The sequence below is a fragment of the Plutella xylostella genome, chromosome 11 (genome assembly GCF_932276165.1).
Source record: "Plutella xylostella chromosome 11, ilPluXylo3.1, whole genome shotgun sequence".
Lineage (NCBI taxonomy): Eukaryota > Metazoa > Arthropoda > Insecta > Lepidoptera > Plutellidae > Plutella > Plutella xylostella.
In genome coordinates, this window is record NC_063991.1 from 2,626,945 (window position 1) to 2,644,961 (window position 18,017).

Sequence of the window (18,017 nt, forward strand, 5' to 3'; positions counted from 1 at the left end):
TTGAAACGGAAAATCATTATTTTGTTTTATGTAAATAGTTTAAATAATGTTGACTTGGGTACATGTCGTGACATAGATATTTTATATAAAATAAGCAATACATTTAGGTATTATTCGAGTCAAAGGCACTCACTTTAAGATTTGAAATGATTGAGATGACCAATTTTCGTTGCTTTGCGTTGTGTCATAGTAATTAATTACCTTATTACATTGGTTTCGTTAGATATTGTCTCAATGAACTTGCCCCGCCTCCAATATCTTTCTACCTTTAGTGTTGAGTTACATATATTTTAAAGTTAAATATTTTTTTACTATTTAATTTTGCCACGCAGTATTTTACGGAGAGAGTGGTTAGTGATCCTGACTACTGAGCCGAAGGTCCCGGGTTCGATTCCCGGCTGGGGCAGATATTTGTTTGAACACAGATATTTGTTCTCGGGTCTTGGATGTGCCCGTAAAATGGCAATAGGCCGCCCCCTATTGCGTTGGGACTAACATTACACTGGCGAAAAGTGGGTGCAGCAATACACCTCTGCCTACCCTGCAAGGGAGTACAAGGCGTGAGTGTTTTTTTTAATGAAAAATGCAGCTTCTGAGATTGTTTATTGTTTATATTGTTTATATTGTTCATGGAGAACCAACAGCATTTGCGTCAACTTATATGGTAACAAAATTATAAAATTCTACAAAACACGGAAATGCCATTAATAGGTTCCCACCTATAGTGACAAAAAGTAATGACTTATGTAGTTATAATCAAAAATAAAAATAAACTATAATTATTACATAATAATAATAGCAGCAAGCGCCACGTCTAAGTACACTGTTTATTGTTAATGAGCCTACTCAAAACTTACAAGCGAAAACGTAAAGTAAGAAAAACACTTAAGATGCTAGGAACTTAGGAATATTAGATTAGATAGTTAATTAGGAGCTACCCACTAAGTAGATGCCGACGACGCCTTAATAAGAACGTCTTTTATTTTAGGTAGACTACTGCAGAACAAATCAACTTCAGAATCTGAGAGAACCCTATTATATGTATTACTTGCCCGTACCAAAAAACTATTCTGCCGGTAATTACTATTAGACGTCGGTATATGCAATAATGGCCTTTTACGAGTCCTGTGATGAGGAACTCTTAATCCTATTTTACGTAATAGATCAGGACTATCAATAGAACCCCTTAAAACTTTGGCAAGAAAGAGGACATCGGAGATATCACGACGCAGATATAGAGGCAAAAGATGAAACTTTATGCATCTCTGTGCGTATTTCATGCGTGGCAATTTAAATTTGAAACCCAGGAACCTAGTAAATCTCCGCTGCACTCTCTCCAACCTATCAATATATATACCGTATTGGGGATTCCAAATTTGACTGGCGTATTCCAGGTGACTACGGACATAAGCACAGTATAATATTTTAAGGGATTTCATAGTTTTGAACGGTTTAGATACCCTCATTATAAAACCCATAGCTTTACAAGCCTTACCTATAATATTGCTTATATGCAGATCAAACAACAGCTTGCTATCATGAATGACACCGAGGTCTTTAGTGTGTGAACCACGTTTCAGTACCTGATTTCTTAAAATAAACGTGCTATTAAAAGGGATGCGTTTACGGGTGAAAATTATAAAAAAACATTTGTCCACGTTTAATTCGAGCTTGTTGGTGTAACAGTATTGATCCAACCTGTGGAGGTCATCTTGGAGGAGCATCTCATCAGAAGGGTTGTTGACAATTCTAAATACCTTCATATCATCGGCAAATAAAAGATACTCAGAATTGACAAAACACCGTTCAATATCATAAACAAATATTATAAAAAGCAAAGGCCCTAATAAAGAACCTTGCGGGACTCCCGATGGAATGCTCATCCAAGACGAGGAAAACCCATTGAGTACAACCGCCTGACTCCGATTCTGAACATACGAAATAAACCACCTCAGCAAGCTGCCTCTAACACCTAAGTTTCGCAACTTTTGAATTAGTAGTGCATGATCAATTCTATCAAAAGCTTTGCTGTAATCAGTATAAATAGTAGCTACTTGATTGTCGGAATCCATCTGTACAGTAACGAAATCATTGAAAAGGACAAGGTTGGAAACCGTAGACCGACCCTTAAGGAACCCGTGCTGAGCCGGACTGAAAGAAGCACTAAGTTGATTGTACAGTTGCCTGTAAACTATGCGCTCAAATACCTTAGCGACTAAGCACAGTTTCGAGATCGGTCTATAGTTTTCAACTCGATCCTTTGGACCTGATTTATGGATTGGTGAGATAAAAGCCGATTTCCATTTCCGAGGTACGACTCCTTCTTTTATTGATCTATGGAAAAGAATTGCGAGAGGAATTGATAATTCTGTAGCACACTTTGTGATTAATATGGCCGGTAGGTCATCTGGTCCAGCGGCTTTAGATAAATCAAGCGATTTTAGGAGCTTTTCAATTTCACTGAGATTTATTTCAATTGACTCAATGTCACTCACAGAAACTTTATCATAAAGATCATGATCGATGCTATTAACCCGTATCTTCCTAGTGTTCCATTTTTCAAACGGTTACTTTGTTAATTTTTTTCTCGAATTTTTTAACGTATCTTTAAATTAATGCTTTTATATTGGTATTACTGGCATTACTAGCTGTTCTTTGAATAAAATACATTTCACTTCGCGCGATTGAAAACGCTGTAAAACCTAAATTTATTTTGAAGTTTTAAGTGAAAATTATAGCAAAAATAAAAACGTAAGTAATTATGATGTTTACATTAGACTAGTGATAATTTAGGTTTTATACACATGCTATAATATTGTTATATCATGTCATAATACATATTTAGAAAAAAAATGAAAAATTGTGGCTTTATGTAAGTTTTTATGTACCGTTCCATTATTGGAGCAGTAGGAACATACAAGTCGTAATCTTTATACATTAGGATTTTTACTTCAACAGTATTTCCTTTTAATTATGATATTATTTTATAGCAGATTGAATGTGAATTAGATAATCTCTCAGTTGGAATAAAATGACGACTTGTTCGCGGCTGATATTTTCATCACACCTCCTGACAACTGTCAAAATAGTGACAAAGACAGCGGTTACGAAGAGTTTGCAAGTGTAAATAATTTCTCTAGACATCAGTTACTGGCAAAAGCTGAACTCTGGGTCACCAGATCGTCTCAATCTGAGTCTAGGATAGCGGTGGGAGCGGTGGCAACTCAGTCGGGTAAGCGCCCGCTTCTAACTCCAGAGATGCGGGTCTGGAATCCCGGCGCTGACATGTACCAATGACTTCTTTGAATTGTACAATGGATACCATCGCTCTTACGGTGATGGAAAACATCGTGAGGAAACCGGCATAGTGATGTAGATTTAGCACATCTAGATATGCACTCCAGCACCAACCCACAGTGGACCGGACCGGAGACCGATGGATGGACGTGGTGGGAAATGGTTCAAGCTTGAGAAGGCACTTTAGACCTTGGGGATATGCACAATGGTTCCACTCGAGAGAGCCAGGTGCTACTTTGGTACTAACACCCCCACAGAGAATAGAATAGTCTAGGGTATCGAAGAAGCTTGTAGAAAATGAAGAACAAGTGGAACCAACACCTTCCACATCGTCAGTGACGCAGCCTCCACAGCCTATATCCTCGTCGACGGTAACACAGGCTCAGCGCCAGCCCCCTCCAAAAAGAAAAAGTAGAACTCACAAGAGAGTGGAGGTTTCTAGATATTCCAGAAAAAGCTGAGAAGGAGTACCGTGAACCAGATTTCCTGGAAAACCCAGTGCATCAAATGTAATGTTGCTTTACATTACCAAATGCTCTTTTCTTTTTCATACTCAATAACACATCCAATTATGTATTTTTACGTAATAATTATAAGATTTAAATAATATGTTTGTTTATTTCTTTTCTCTATCTATTTTTTAACTTCGTACAATGAATAAAAAAGTGAATACAATCGTTTTATTTCCCAACGAAATCCATAGCCACTAACAGTATCTTACATGTATGTATATTCCTACTGTTCCATTATTGGAACGGTTACAAAACTAAAAATCTAAAAAAGATATATTTTTTTTTGGTATGCAGGTCTCATTATACACCTATAAGCCTGTTCTGATATGAGTTTCATAAAAATTGAACTGGTTTTACTATGGTTGGGATGATACGAGTTAAAATGGGTGTTACTATTATTATTAAAAGTAGAATGAAAGTAGGCCGAAAAAAACTCACTTATACCATGACCAGAATCACTTACAGTACCTGCATATGTCATACTTGAGGGAAAGGCTCCACTACCGCGTTTATCTTTCATGTATGACCAAAAAGCTTTAGAGTTTTTTTCAATGGCAGACTCTATACCCGCTATATAATTTGTATAACAATCTTTTTCAACTTTTTTGGCTCTATCTCTTAGAATTTTCAAAGAAAGGTTATCTGAAATATTGCCATATGTCTTGAATTTTATCCAGTATTTATGCTTCTCTTTCAAAATTTTTACGAGTGCTGAGTTATACCAAGAAGGGTAAGATTTATTGAGCGATTGACGCGTAGGTACATGTTTTTGTCTGAGATCGTATATTAAGCTATAGAACATGTCAACGGCCGTATCAACATCACCTTCTAAGAGTTTCTCGGCCCAGTTGATTTGCGCAATATCCTCAGAAAGTCTAGCATAATTAGCACGAGAATATGAAAATACATTGCGAGGTTTAATTGGGAGTGACTTGTTAATAAAAAGTGCCAATTGAATAGAAATAGCCTTATGATACTTATCTTCCGACACTAGTGGATCGGGACATTCTATGACCTTGACATCAAAATTAGAAAGCACTAAATCCAATATACGGCCATAGCCATTAAAAATACAATTATATTGCCGAAGATTGCACAAATTAAGAATGTCAACAAAGTCAAGCAAGTGATCACGGGACGGAACAAGAGGGGTCATTACGTCCGTTGAGTCCGTTCCGCTTACCAGCCAAGTTATATCACTCATATTAAAATCACCTACGATAAGAAACTTGTCATTACAGTTAAGATTTATTAATGATGTCATTTTATCAGAAAAAATATTAAGTTGTTGGATAAAACTGTTGCCTAAATTTTGTTTACATAGATACAGACAGCAAATGTGTAATTTACAGTTTAATTTGGAACGCCTATCTTGATAGGAAACAGTCACCCATATGTCTTCTGCCGAGGATTTCCACTCATAACAGCAAGCTGAATGTAAAGTACGCTTAACCGCAATCAAGACACCACCCCCAAGGGTTTGTCCAGTCGCCGCGTAGTCGCGATCCCGGCGGTATACCACATACCTACTGTCTAGGATCTCTGAGTCCGCAATACCACCGAGGAGCCAAGATTCCGTAAAAGTAATTATATCATAGTTATTGAGTAGCACGTTGCGAAGACACTCCTCAGTTTTAGTTCTTAGTCCTCGTACGTTCTGGTGGTAAATACTTAAATTAGCCATTAAAGCATAATAACCCGAAATTAGAATAGCAATACGGCACAAAATCGCCGGTGAAAGGCGTAACAACACTCAACTCTGATAATCGACCAATAACTGCAGCAATCTTTACAAATAAATAGTAATTAAACACTAAAACTACATATTTTTAAAACATTTGTTGATCTGTGTAAATGCATAATAAGACAATATACACAGTCTATATATACAACAACACACCAGTTTGATATTTGTATTGCAAAAACAGACATTCTCACTTCCATCTCACAAAAACGGCACACCCACACCGTTATTTTTACAATATTAATAGTTATTGTATGATACAAACCTAGCATATACGAACAAAGTGTAGATTTAAATAACACCATACTCATTAAATTAACATATCCAAAAACATACATTACATATTCAAAGATTAGTCCACATTTATGTAAATTAATGTTTATACGGGTTACTTTATAATAACTCATAGACGGAACGAATATTAAAATATAATAAAATGACCAAGTGATCGTTAACAAGTACAGTGATACGGTAGTGAGAGAGTGAGAGGGATAGCATTCATAGCGGACTGCAGATGGGCGCGAGCAGGCTGGACTATAACCGGTCGGACACCGGGGCAGGTAGCAAAAGCGGGCGAGGCGATAGCGAAAACAAATCATAGCAAAAAATAGCACAATGAGAGCAGGGGAGACAAACCTTTTACATACAAGCAGAGAATCAATTTGGAAGATAAGCGATAAAGATAACTTAAGTGAATAGCGTATTGGTAAACAAATTATACAATCTTGTTTAAATCGCTTGAGGAATTGACTACAAAAACATGTGATGTGTCATTTTTTCTGACATGGATTTTGCCAAACTTTACCCAAACATACAGATACTGTTTAATTTTAGCAGCCGTTTTTGTTTCATTCAATAGTTTCTTTTGCTCAGACGAAAGGTGGTCGTTCACAAAAATACGATTGTTCGAGTCATTGAAACCAATATCACTAGCCTGTATAGATTTCATACCTCGCGCGGCGGCCACGAAGTCCTCCTTGACGTACCGGTTCACGAAGCTGATGAGAATGGACTTCTCCTTCGAGTTGTAAGTCGGGAGCCGGGACACGTAGTTAATTTGCGACTTCGGGAAATCGTAATTCACGTGGGTACTAATGGCTTCAACCAGCTTGAAGAGATTCTCGGTCTTCTTCATAGGTACTCCCTTGATCTCGACGTTATTGGCTCTAGACCACTGGTCTTTTGCTAGGAGACTACGCTGGATTGATAGGAGCTGCTCTTTGGTAGTTGCAAGCTCCACCTTAGTTGCTTCCAGGTCTTTAACGCGGCCATCAATGAGCTTCAATTTATTCACGAAGTCATCTAATTGAGAGCTCATGAACGAACAAGAAGATTTCACCTCTTGAATCTCCTGCTTGACGCACTTCATGTCCTCGATCAGGGCCGACAAGGGGGCGAGCTGATCGGTCAATTTGTTCAGCTTATCCATTATGTCTTCGAGCGACGGTTGCACCCTCTGCACCGTAGGCGAAGAGTGGCCGCGACTGCATGCTATGCATCGCCAGGAAAGCCTCTTCATCTTACGATAGCTGGATTCTGCAACGCCGGCACACTTGAAGTCATAATGCTTCTTGCAAGCTCCACATTGAGCTCCATCCGTGAAATCGTGATCACAGTCAGCGCACCGCATTTTAGAGACTTGAGAAAAGAAGGTTGACAACCACTGAACAAGCTCCGCAGCAAGTGTATACGTCCTACTCGAGTAAGCGCTCACGGCGAATGATACGATATATTTCCATACAATCTGAAAAGTATGAAAAAATGCAGATATGTTTATTTTACATTATTGTTCCTTTATACATATTATTTCCGCGTTAGTTTTACATGTTAAATGTATGTTCTTTGAGTTTATGGGGGTGTTAATATCCACGTTTTCAGTATCATGGATGAATCTTAATATATTATATGCACTGCCATTAAGATCCCGTCATATAATATGCAATGTAAATGTACAGTCATATTGTTGTTTTGTTTTCAAAAAACGCACATAAAATTTTACTTAGGATTGTAATTTTTTTTTCATAAAATAGGTTCCTACAATAAGCATTCTTCCGTAAAAAAAGTTGTACTTACATATAATATAAATTCTACATAAGTATAATACAGAGTGGAAAAGATAGCTAAGTTTTATTTTAAACAGGTATGCATTTTCTATTTATAGTGTGTAAGAAATTGCTGCCCTATCTATATTTTTTTTATCTACTCTGTATTACTTATAGCCTTTTACATAAGAGTTAAGGTACATATAAAAATGTGAGTACATAGTATATTTAAAGCTCATTTCTAACGTTTATAGATAGCCATAAAAATCTTGTCAATTGCACATTATTATAACCAGCTATGGCCAGAAAAGTCTTATCTCAAGCAGATAATAAACATGGGGGAGTATAGACAGACCGAATATGGCGAGATGCATGACTCTGTCCGCCATTTTGATAGCGTTACAATAACTAAATTTATGAGTATATTGTTATTTTTCGCCACGTTTTCATATTAAAATTATGTTTGTAAATATTAAAATATTTTTTATTCACTCTAAATCCTAAATACACTGGGGTCATTAGCTATTTAATAAAAATACAAAGTTTTAAGTTATAAATTTATTTTTAATTTAAAATAGACTCTCAACTCCAAATTAGTTTTGGAAATCAAATCCAAACGTTCACATAATCCACGTTAGCGCCATCTTACGGCAAATCTCCGAACTCCTACATCAGTATTATTAATTCTTGGAGAAAGGCTGACCGGCATTGGTTTCCAAGTAGTAGCTTCCAGGGGTGAATCTGAAATGAAAAAGCATTGCTTTAAGTTTCTGCTTTTATTGCATAACGACTGGATGGTGCAAGTAAAGTAAAAATAATCTTATTTGTTTGTTGTACAATATAAGGCAGATAAATCTGACCCCTCTAAGAAGCAATGTTACTATGAGAGGGGGGTCAGGTTTCTCTGCACATGACGTACAAGAAAACGTCTCCTTACCGGTGCAAGCTTAGGAAGGGAGTTTAGACCTTGTACTTGTGCACAACAATGGTTCCATCAGAATATTAATAGAATCTTACCCGGTCTTAGCATCAAGGCCTCCCATGTCCAGAGTGACGTCAGAGTCGCACTGGCCAGAAATAGCGAAGATGTGCGAGCGACAGAGTGTGCCGGTGAACCCTCCGCTCACCACAGACTCCGCGTAGTAGTAGTATGCTCTGTGGACAAGATGGCGGGAGGCGATAAAATAAGTTTGACAGTTAAAATGGCGGGAAAATTTGAATTTTTTAATTTGCTACAAAAAAAACAGTGTTAATTTTGGGTACCTATCGGGCAAGCATATTTTTTATGATTGAAGCATGATTTTACCACACGACACGCAATGAGGTTGACGAAAACAGTATAATGTTAAGTAGATGACGTTACTAGACAAAATATCATTTTCCCGGTCGGGAATCGAACCTGGGGAAACAAAATATAATTTGTTCTACCATGAGAGAAAACGAAGAAATTATTGTTTAAAACAATGATTTCTTCGTTTTCTCTCATGGTTGACTCTCTTCTCACAATCACACACTCACCTATCATGACTGCACTCAGCACCAGGACAGCCGGGCATCTTGTTACCCCCGTTGGGGTAAAAGTCCACATCTCCAAGCGGCTCCGGGTACCCCCGAAGGCCGACGTCGGTGTGGATGACCTCGGTGTAGAGAGCGTCGGTCGGTTTCAGACGCTCCGTGTTGCGGACGAAGCCGGGGTAAGCGGGGTCGAGACCTGGGGGTAAAAAGGGGGATAGGTAGTTATAATAATAATTTTACTATAGACATTCAGGCCTTGTATTTTGGAACAGGGATTTTCTGGTTAAAAAATGATTAGAACACTACTGCACTTGTAAACTTTGGATAGGTAAGACGTAGTAACTGAAGAGGAAGGCCAATCAAGGAAGAAGTTTTGTGGAAGTCATTGGATAGGCCTATTTTCAGCAGTGAATGATTGCGGGCTGATGATGATGTCGCCATGTGCGAGTACGTTCCGACCAATATACAGGGTGTCCCAAAAGTCAACGTCATCCCTTAAAGGGCTGATAGGTCAGCTCATGAGAGGCCAGAATATCACAATATGACCTTAGTAAAAACTCGATAATTTTCGAGATATTAACACTTTTATAAATTTGCTGAAAATCGACACCTTGGATCACTTTTTTGCGTGCCGCCGGTACAAAAATCCATATTGTTAGAATTTGTTTGGTGTTGCATCACCCTGTATAGCCCTGCTATTGATCGCAGTCAAAAAAAATATCGAGTAATGCTGTATGTTTAAAAAAAGCACGGTTTTCAAAGTCATAAAAGGTAATCGTATTTTTTTATAAACAACTTTGACTCTACATACTGTAAAAAAAATATACTACGCAAACCTGGCACCTTATTTGAAAAGATTGCTCATTTAATGCAGTTTCCAAAATGGTATGAAACGTTGCTATTGTTTCAATTAACAAAAAAGTTATTGCTATTTTAGTACAAAACGACCTCGGAGTAAAATTGTTTGAAGGAAATTTATCTGACTGAATTTATTAAGGGTAAGTCATGTTGGAATGAGTAAAAGTAAAATAAGTGGTGGGGTCAGCCGTGGCAACATAGATGACGCAAAAATAGCTAAGAAAAAACTTACCAAACTCTTATAAAACATATTTTCCGTTTTTTACACCTTATTGAAAAAAAACAAACATTTATTGACTTTTATTTTTATTTCTCAAAATAATAACACCACATTATTATATTAAGTACATAACCAGCAAAAAACTAATACTCATTAATGGTCATAATCATAATTTTGAGAGTTTGGTTTTGTTTAACAATAACTTTAAAATAAATACCAAGTAATTAGAGGTAATGTTAATGACAAACTGATCTGTCCCTTTATTGGATACTGTGGGTGTACAATGTACATGTGTAAGCGTTTTACTTGTACAATATCACACATTAGCACTACTCAGGAATGTACGTTGCCATGCGCTACATTTATGGGGAATGTGGAGTTGCTATAGTCCACTTTTTTCGAGAAAGATACTCAAAATGCGTTTTTTTATTAACTGTGACAACGTTGTCTCCTTTCCCACTCCCGGCCACACCACCTATTTTACTTTTACTCATTCCAACATGACTTACCCTTGATAAATTCAGTCAGATAAATTTCCTTCAAACAATTTTACACCGAGGTCGTTTTGTACTAAAATAGCAATAACTTTTTTGTTAATTGAAACAATAGCAACGTTTCATACCATTTTGGAAACTGCATTAAATGAGCAATCTTTTCAAATAAGGTGCCAGGTTTGCGTGGTATATTTTTTTTACAGTATGTAGAGTCAAAGTTGTTTATAAAAAAATACGATTACCTTTTATGACTTTGAAAACCGTGTTTTTTAAACATACAGCATTACTCGATATTTTTTTTGACTGCGATCAATAGCAGGGCTATACAGGGTGATGCAACACCAAACAAATTCTAACAATATGGATTTTTGTACCGGCGGCACGCAAAAAACTGATCCAAGGTGTCGATTTTCAGCAAATTTATAAAAGTGTCAATATCTCGAAAATTATCGAGTTTTTACTAAGGTCATATTGTGATATTCTGGCCTCTCATGAGCTGACCTATCAGCCCTTTAAGGGATGACGTTGACTTTTGGGACACCCTGTATGTAGTAATATAGTTATCGTGCTGCATGTTGTAGGTTTACTTGAAGTTGAACATTTGCGGGCCATTTCAGTGCCATCTGTAACTACTATATAGTACGTTATGCCATCAGCCTACCCCGCTTCAGAGCCATCTGTTGGTAGTAATCGTAACTTAATAACTAGGATCGCCCTCTGTTGGCACTGAACACACTCACTAGCAATATGCCCCACATCTCCGTCCACACTTCTCCCGATGACGCCGACCTGCTGGCCGCCGAGGCTGTGCCCCACGAGCGTCAGGTCCGCGGCGGAGGCGCCGGTCTCGGCGGAGAGCCAGTTGAGGAAGCGGCCGACGCTCTCGCCTGTGAAGGTTCATTATGTTTTTTATGCTTTAAAGTCTGCCATCATGGTTTTTATGACATAAACGTATCAAGTAAATTAAAATCAAGTAAATTAAATAATAAATAGTTAAGTGAAAGGTGTCTAAACAAAACGGCGACAAATTTAAAAATTTAGCTGTGGCCACATTGGCTATACACAGACTTGATACTTTTATGTTTTTTTAGTAACAACCCTCATGTTTTTTATGACATAAAAGTATCAAGTCTGTGTAAAGTCAAATAGTCTATGTGGCTTCGTAGATTTTGAAATTTGTCGCGGTTTTCTTTGGACAGATTTCGCTGGCCGAGATAGATAGATAGATAGAGGCTGTGCCCCACGAGCGTCAGGTCCGCGGCGGAGGCGCCGGTCTCGGCGGAGAGCCAGTTGAGGAAGCGGCCTACGCTCTCGCCTGAGGAGGTAGGTGGGGATGGTAAGTTTTAAGGAATTTTAGAAGCGGTGGTACGCTGTCTAGAGATAAGCGGTGGAAGTGGAAGCTCACAACTTGAATTCACATAGGCAAATGCTACTTTTTAACCCAGAATTACTACTGATTATTTTTTTAAAGAGAAGAGAAGCTCGTGGTCGGATCTGATTTATCAATTACGCTTATAATAAATGACTTGTACAAGCATTAATGACTTGTAATGATATAAGTCTTGATGTCATAGGTAGAATGCACGTATCACTTCGACCATAAAATAACGAGTACACAACTCAGTTCTCGTTACTTCCACTAACGCGCAATAGAATTTTAGGGAGTTTTAATCACAAATGCCATCGTACGGCCCAGGGGGTAACTGTTCTACATACCTATATGACAATCATGTCACAATGTCACAATATTAAAGTTATAGTTCTCGTTCGTTAGTTTTTCGCCACTATAGAGTGACTCTCTTCGAGCTCACCTGACACAAACACGTTGGCGACAGCACTGCGGTACGACCCGGCGGCGCCCGCGCTCCAGTCCACCAGGAACACGTTCACATCAGCCGCCTGGAGCACCGCTGGAAGGAAACATTACTTTATTGCTGGTGACCCTTTATAATAAATAAATAGTATGGAAGAGATGGCGTGATAGGGAAGAGGCTTATACCCAGCAGTGGGCAGATACGGGCTGATAATGATGATGATGATGAAATAGTATAAATATCCATCCATCCAGGCCATCCGACTCCACGCTAGGCAGAACCTGTGATATGGGTGTCGGACAGCTGTTATATCTACACAAATATGTACATACATAGATACTTATTAAATATAAATATCAACACCCAAGACCCGAGTAAAAATCTATCTGTCTTTAAACAAATATCTGCCCCAGCCGGGAATCGAACCCGGGACCTTCGGTGGCATAGCAGTCAGGGCCACTAACCACTACACCATTCGACCGTCCTTTGAAGTGAAGGAGGCGGCTCAAGATAGGGAAGCGTGGTGAAGAATATCTAAAGCCCTAAGCTCCACAGGGGAGTAACAGGACTATAAGTAAGTAAGGTGAGCCTGTTCACGTCAGCTGCCTAGAGCACCGCTGGAAGGAAGTGTTACTTTGAAGCCTTATTCTGAGGGTGACCCTTTACTTAAGACTTAAAGAGTATTGAAGGGTTTTTGAAACTGATGACGATCGAGCTCATAGATAGATATATAGGTATATAGGTATGTATAAATAGGTATGTAAGTACTTATTAAAGAAGGGAGCGAAACAAGTTAACTCAAAAACACGACATAAGTACCTAAGTACTTACCTAATGAGCTTAGACTTACTGATAATATAGTTAGGTAAGTACCTACTCAAGATTTTTTCAAAATACTGGATGATTGATTGCATTGCACTGTGTGACGCACTTATTACCTAGGTAAGTATATTTACAAACAACGATAAAACAGTAAACACGTATCGATAAACTATATATCAATGGATAAAATGGATTCATTTGGTGTAAGATTAAAATTCCATTAAGTTTGGTACAATCAACAATACTTATTAATTTATTGAGATAAGTGTGTATGATTCCTTATAAGTCAGATAGGTACTTAAGTACTTATCTTTTACCTTACGTAACTTTTTTGCTGACTGTACCTATAAGTAATCTGCCATTGAATGAAAACGGATTTAAGATAAAACTATATATATATCGTTAAGTATTTATAATAATAATGATTATAGAACGTAATCTACGTGCAGTCTATGAAATACCTACCTATAGGTAGGTACAGTGGCCTGCACATAAACCTGACCCCCCTTTTAGTGACATTTATAACTAGTTACTACCTACTGAGAGGGGGTCAGGGTACATTCAAGCCTATTGTACCTAACTATATACCTACTAGGTAGCTACTTAATAGTTAGAGAACTAGTTCACATTTAAATGAGCTATACGACACGCACATAAAGAACAAATATCAAAATGGCGGACAGAATATAGACTTAACTATATGTAGGTACTTATAATTAATTGTCTGTAATAAAAAATATTCTATTCTATTCTATTATTCTGTGGTTAGCATACCTGGCAGTATAACCAGGTTGGAGGGGTCCACCACATCGCCCTGGAACCCGTGGACCAGCACGACGGTCTTGCGGGACGCGTCGAAGTTGCTCTCTCGAAGCGCGTTCACGGAACCCAGGAGTAGGGGCTGGCTTCGCGTCGGGTTCTCTCTGGAGAAAAAGAATGCGTGTCAAAGATGTTTCATGTTTGAGTGCTGTAGTCCACTCCTTAAAACATGTCTGATTAGGTAAGTATAAGCTGAGGATGATACCCACCTGGTAAACAAATGGTACACATTCTCCACATCGGGGCGGTACTCGGGCTCATCGCGGAGGTCTCCCACGGTCCGCCACATGTCCTCCAAGCGTGGGGCGCCGTCTGACGCGCGCACGTACTGGTAGCGTAGCCCTGGCTCCAGCTTGCTGATGACTGGGTTCCATGGGAGAGCTGTGGATAGATGGAAAATACAATATGATACATTTTATTTGGTGCAAAAATTTCTTTAATGAAATATATGCGTCCTTGTTGCGTAAGGAGAATTGGTAACTAACTTTGTAAGTAGGTATATACAGGGTGGCCCAAAGAGTGACGTCCAAAGGAAAATGTTTGATTCCTTAGGTCAAGGGGTAGCCAAATCACCCCCATGTATGTTCAGCAATTTTTAGTAGTTTAGGAGTTATGATGTTTTTTCCAATTTTTCTACGTAAATTGACCTCAGTGGATTAATTATGTTTTATTATTTTTTGGATAACTTTTTTAAAGCATTTTTTATTTTTGTGTCATCCTCTTAAGTTGTTATTGTAACCATAAAAGTTTCAGCTTCCTAGCTGTAATGTAAGTTAGTTATTTTTTATCGAAAGTTCGAATTATATCATCGAGCTAGACTGCTCTGAATTTTCTACTTGAAATTAAAAATTGAAAAAGATATTCTCATGGTGCCTTATTAATTTTAAAAACTCCGCAAGGTTCCAAAATTACATAAAAATAAAAATAAACTATTGCTTAATAGGGTATTATTTGCAGAAAAAAGCCTTCAAAGGTACCTGGGTGGAAATTACCTAATTAGTAAATTGTTTCAGAAAGTTGAAATATTCCTGTTATGTCATTACTAAGGACTAATTAAGTTAGAAAATGTATCAAATTAACTCTGAATTTTCTACTTGAAATTAAAAATTGAAAAAGATATTCTCATGGTGCCTTATTAATTTTAAAAACTCCGCAAGGTTCCAAAATTACATAAAAATAAAAATAAACTATTGCTTAATAGGGTATTATTTGCAGAAAACAGCCTTCAAAGGTACTTGGGTGGAAATTACCTAATTAGTAAATTGTTTCAGAAAGTTGAAATATTCCTGTTATGTCATTACTAAGGACTAATTAAGTTAGAAAATGTATCAAATTAAAGGGAAAATTAAATTATTTACTTTTTTTTAAATTTACGTTACATTTATGAATGTAAATTCTTAGAAAAATGTTTTAGTCTGAGTAGTAAGATTTATGAGATAAGTTTTTTATTAATAATAAGTAAATAAACTCTAATAATTATTTTACACATTAACTCACAATAAATTTTCAAAATGGCGACCTCCCATAGCAATACACAACCGACATCTACGCAAGAAATTTTCTTTAAGTAAAAAAAGTGACAAATGTAAAAAATATGACATTTTTCAAAAGGTGTAAAAAAAGTACCTTTTCTCAAAAATGTGACATCTGTCAAAAAGTTACATCTGAATGAAACAGAGAAGCGTATAGGCGACTTAAAGAAAATTTCTTGCGTAGATGTAGGTTGTGTATTGCTATGGGAGGTCGCCATTTTGAAAATTTATTGTGAGTAAATGTGTAAAATAATTATTAGAGTTTATTTACTTATTATTAATAATAAAATTATCTCATAAATCTTACTACTCAGACTAAAACTTTTTCTAAGAATTTACGTCAAAAATGTAACTTAAATTTAAAAAAAAGTAAATAATTTAATTTTCCCTTTAATTTGATACATTTTCTAACTTAATTAGTCCTTAGTAATGACATAACAGGAATATTTCAACTTTCTGAAACAATTTACTAATTAGGTAATTTCCACCCAAGTACCTTTGAAGGCTGTTTTCTGCAAATAATACCCTATTAAGCAATAGTTTATTTTTATTTTTATGTAATTTTGGAACCTTGCGGAGTTTTTAAAATTAATAAGGCACCATGAGAATATCTTTTTCAATTTTTAATTTCAAGTAGAAAATTCAGAGCAGTCTAGCTCGATGATATAATTCGAACTTTCGATAAAAAATAACTAACTTACATTACAGCTAGGAAGCTGAAACTTTTATGGTTAAAAGAGCAACTTAAGAGGATGACACAAAAATAAAAAATGCTTTAAAAAAGTTATCCAAAAAATAATAAAACATAATTAATCCACTGAGGTCGATTTTCGTAGAAAAATTGGAAAAAAAATCATAACTCCTAAACTACTAAAAATTGCTGAACATACATGGGGGTGATTTGGCTACCCCTTGACCTAAGGAATCAAACATTTTCCTTTGGACGTCACTCTTTGGGCCACCCTGTATAGAAAATATACTTATAACTACCTATATAGATATTTTACAGTCTGGGATTGAGAAACCTGACCCCTCTCAGTAGCATTATAGTTCATCTACTGCAGAAATAGGCTTCCTCCAAAACCTAAGGGTTGGAGATAGCACACACACAAGCATACACTGCATACACTCAAGACCAGAGTACCTACCAAACCAATATCTATTGTACTTAATAGCCCTGCCGGGGATCGAACCCGGGACTTCCGGCATAGCAGTCAGGGTCACCTGTTGTCAAAACCTGGTCTATAGCTAGCTAAGAAGAAAATAAGTATTTACCTGCAGCAATCCCAAAAACGGCCACAAAACACACAAACGTTAACCTAGCCATGGCTACTGAGGGAATCTGATATCAGATTCAGTAAACGTATTAATTAAATAACGTATTACACGGGTATTTTATCTATAAGCTTCTTTAATAATTATGATTCAGATAAATCAATCATAAACAATTCATTTTGGGTAAGTCCTATTTGGGGATCCACGGGAAAATGGTCAACTGATAAATGGTAGACTGGTGAAAGCTTTTGAACTCCCTATGGAAAATGATTAGGTATAATCATCACCAGGCCACTGCTGGACATAGTTAGGCCTTTTCAAAGGATCCCGACAACACTATGTCTTCGGCCTTCCTACTACCGGCTTTTGGTCACCCCACACATACCTACCAGTTGATCAGAATGTCGGAATAAATAAAAAGAGGATGATAATGATGAATTCCTGTAATCCCTCATCAGGGACATAGGGCTCGAAGAAAGGATTTCCACTTCTCCCGATCCTGCGCGGCAGCTTCCAGATCCTCCCATCCGAGACCAGTGGGGTTACCACCACCGAACATAATGGATGAATTAGCAATTAACAATCCTTACTTGTATGGCGTCGACTAAGTTATAACTAAGCGTCGCTCGCTTACCTGTATGGTTCTGTCTGACCGATGTTTGACAGCTGCCGCTGCTCATGCATCCTTTATTGCTAGGGTGGCTTGCACAACAAAATTAGTCAAAATTAAATCTATGACCTCCTGCTCTGACATTGTACTGTCAGAGCAAGAGACAAACTATTTAATTTTGATTAACTTTGTTGTGCAAGTCACCCCTAATGTGTCGGTGGTGGTAAGGTAGCAGATGATACAGCTTCCTGTTCAACTGACTGCCTCTCCCAAGCAGCGCCACAACACCTATCCATGGCCTTCCTCATCCAGCCACCACCGGCCACCTATTGAAGGTCATCAGTCCAGCAGGCCGGACGGCGTCCCACGCTAAACTTGCCTGTTAGTCACAAATATGATTTATCAAAATTGGTTGAGCCACTTATACCTACACTACAAATGTTAATCATAAGAGGTAGACCTG

At 37.5% G+C, this 18,017-nt stretch overlaps 1 protein-coding gene across 1 annotated transcript; it reads right to left on the reverse strand.

Moving 5' to 3' along the window:
* Window positions 1-8,138: 8,138 nt before the first annotated feature.
* On the reverse strand, window positions 8,139-17,101 carry LOC105393637 (pancreatic lipase-related protein 2). Its single transcript, XM_048623837.1, has 8 exons — window positions 16,945-17,101; window positions 14,347-14,518; window positions 14,093-14,241; window positions 12,494-12,592; window positions 11,423-11,569; window positions 9,114-9,306; window positions 8,613-8,750; window positions 8,139-8,336 (listed from the first exon to the last, which is right to left on the reverse strand). The coding sequence occupies exons 1-8, from the start codon at window positions 16,994-16,996 to the stop codon at window positions 8,276-8,278; spliced, it is 1,011 nt and encodes a 336-aa protein (XP_048479794.1). The 5' UTR covers window positions 16,997-17,101; the 3' UTR covers window positions 8,139-8,275.
* Between the last annotated feature and the right edge of the window lie 916 nt (window positions 17,102-18,017).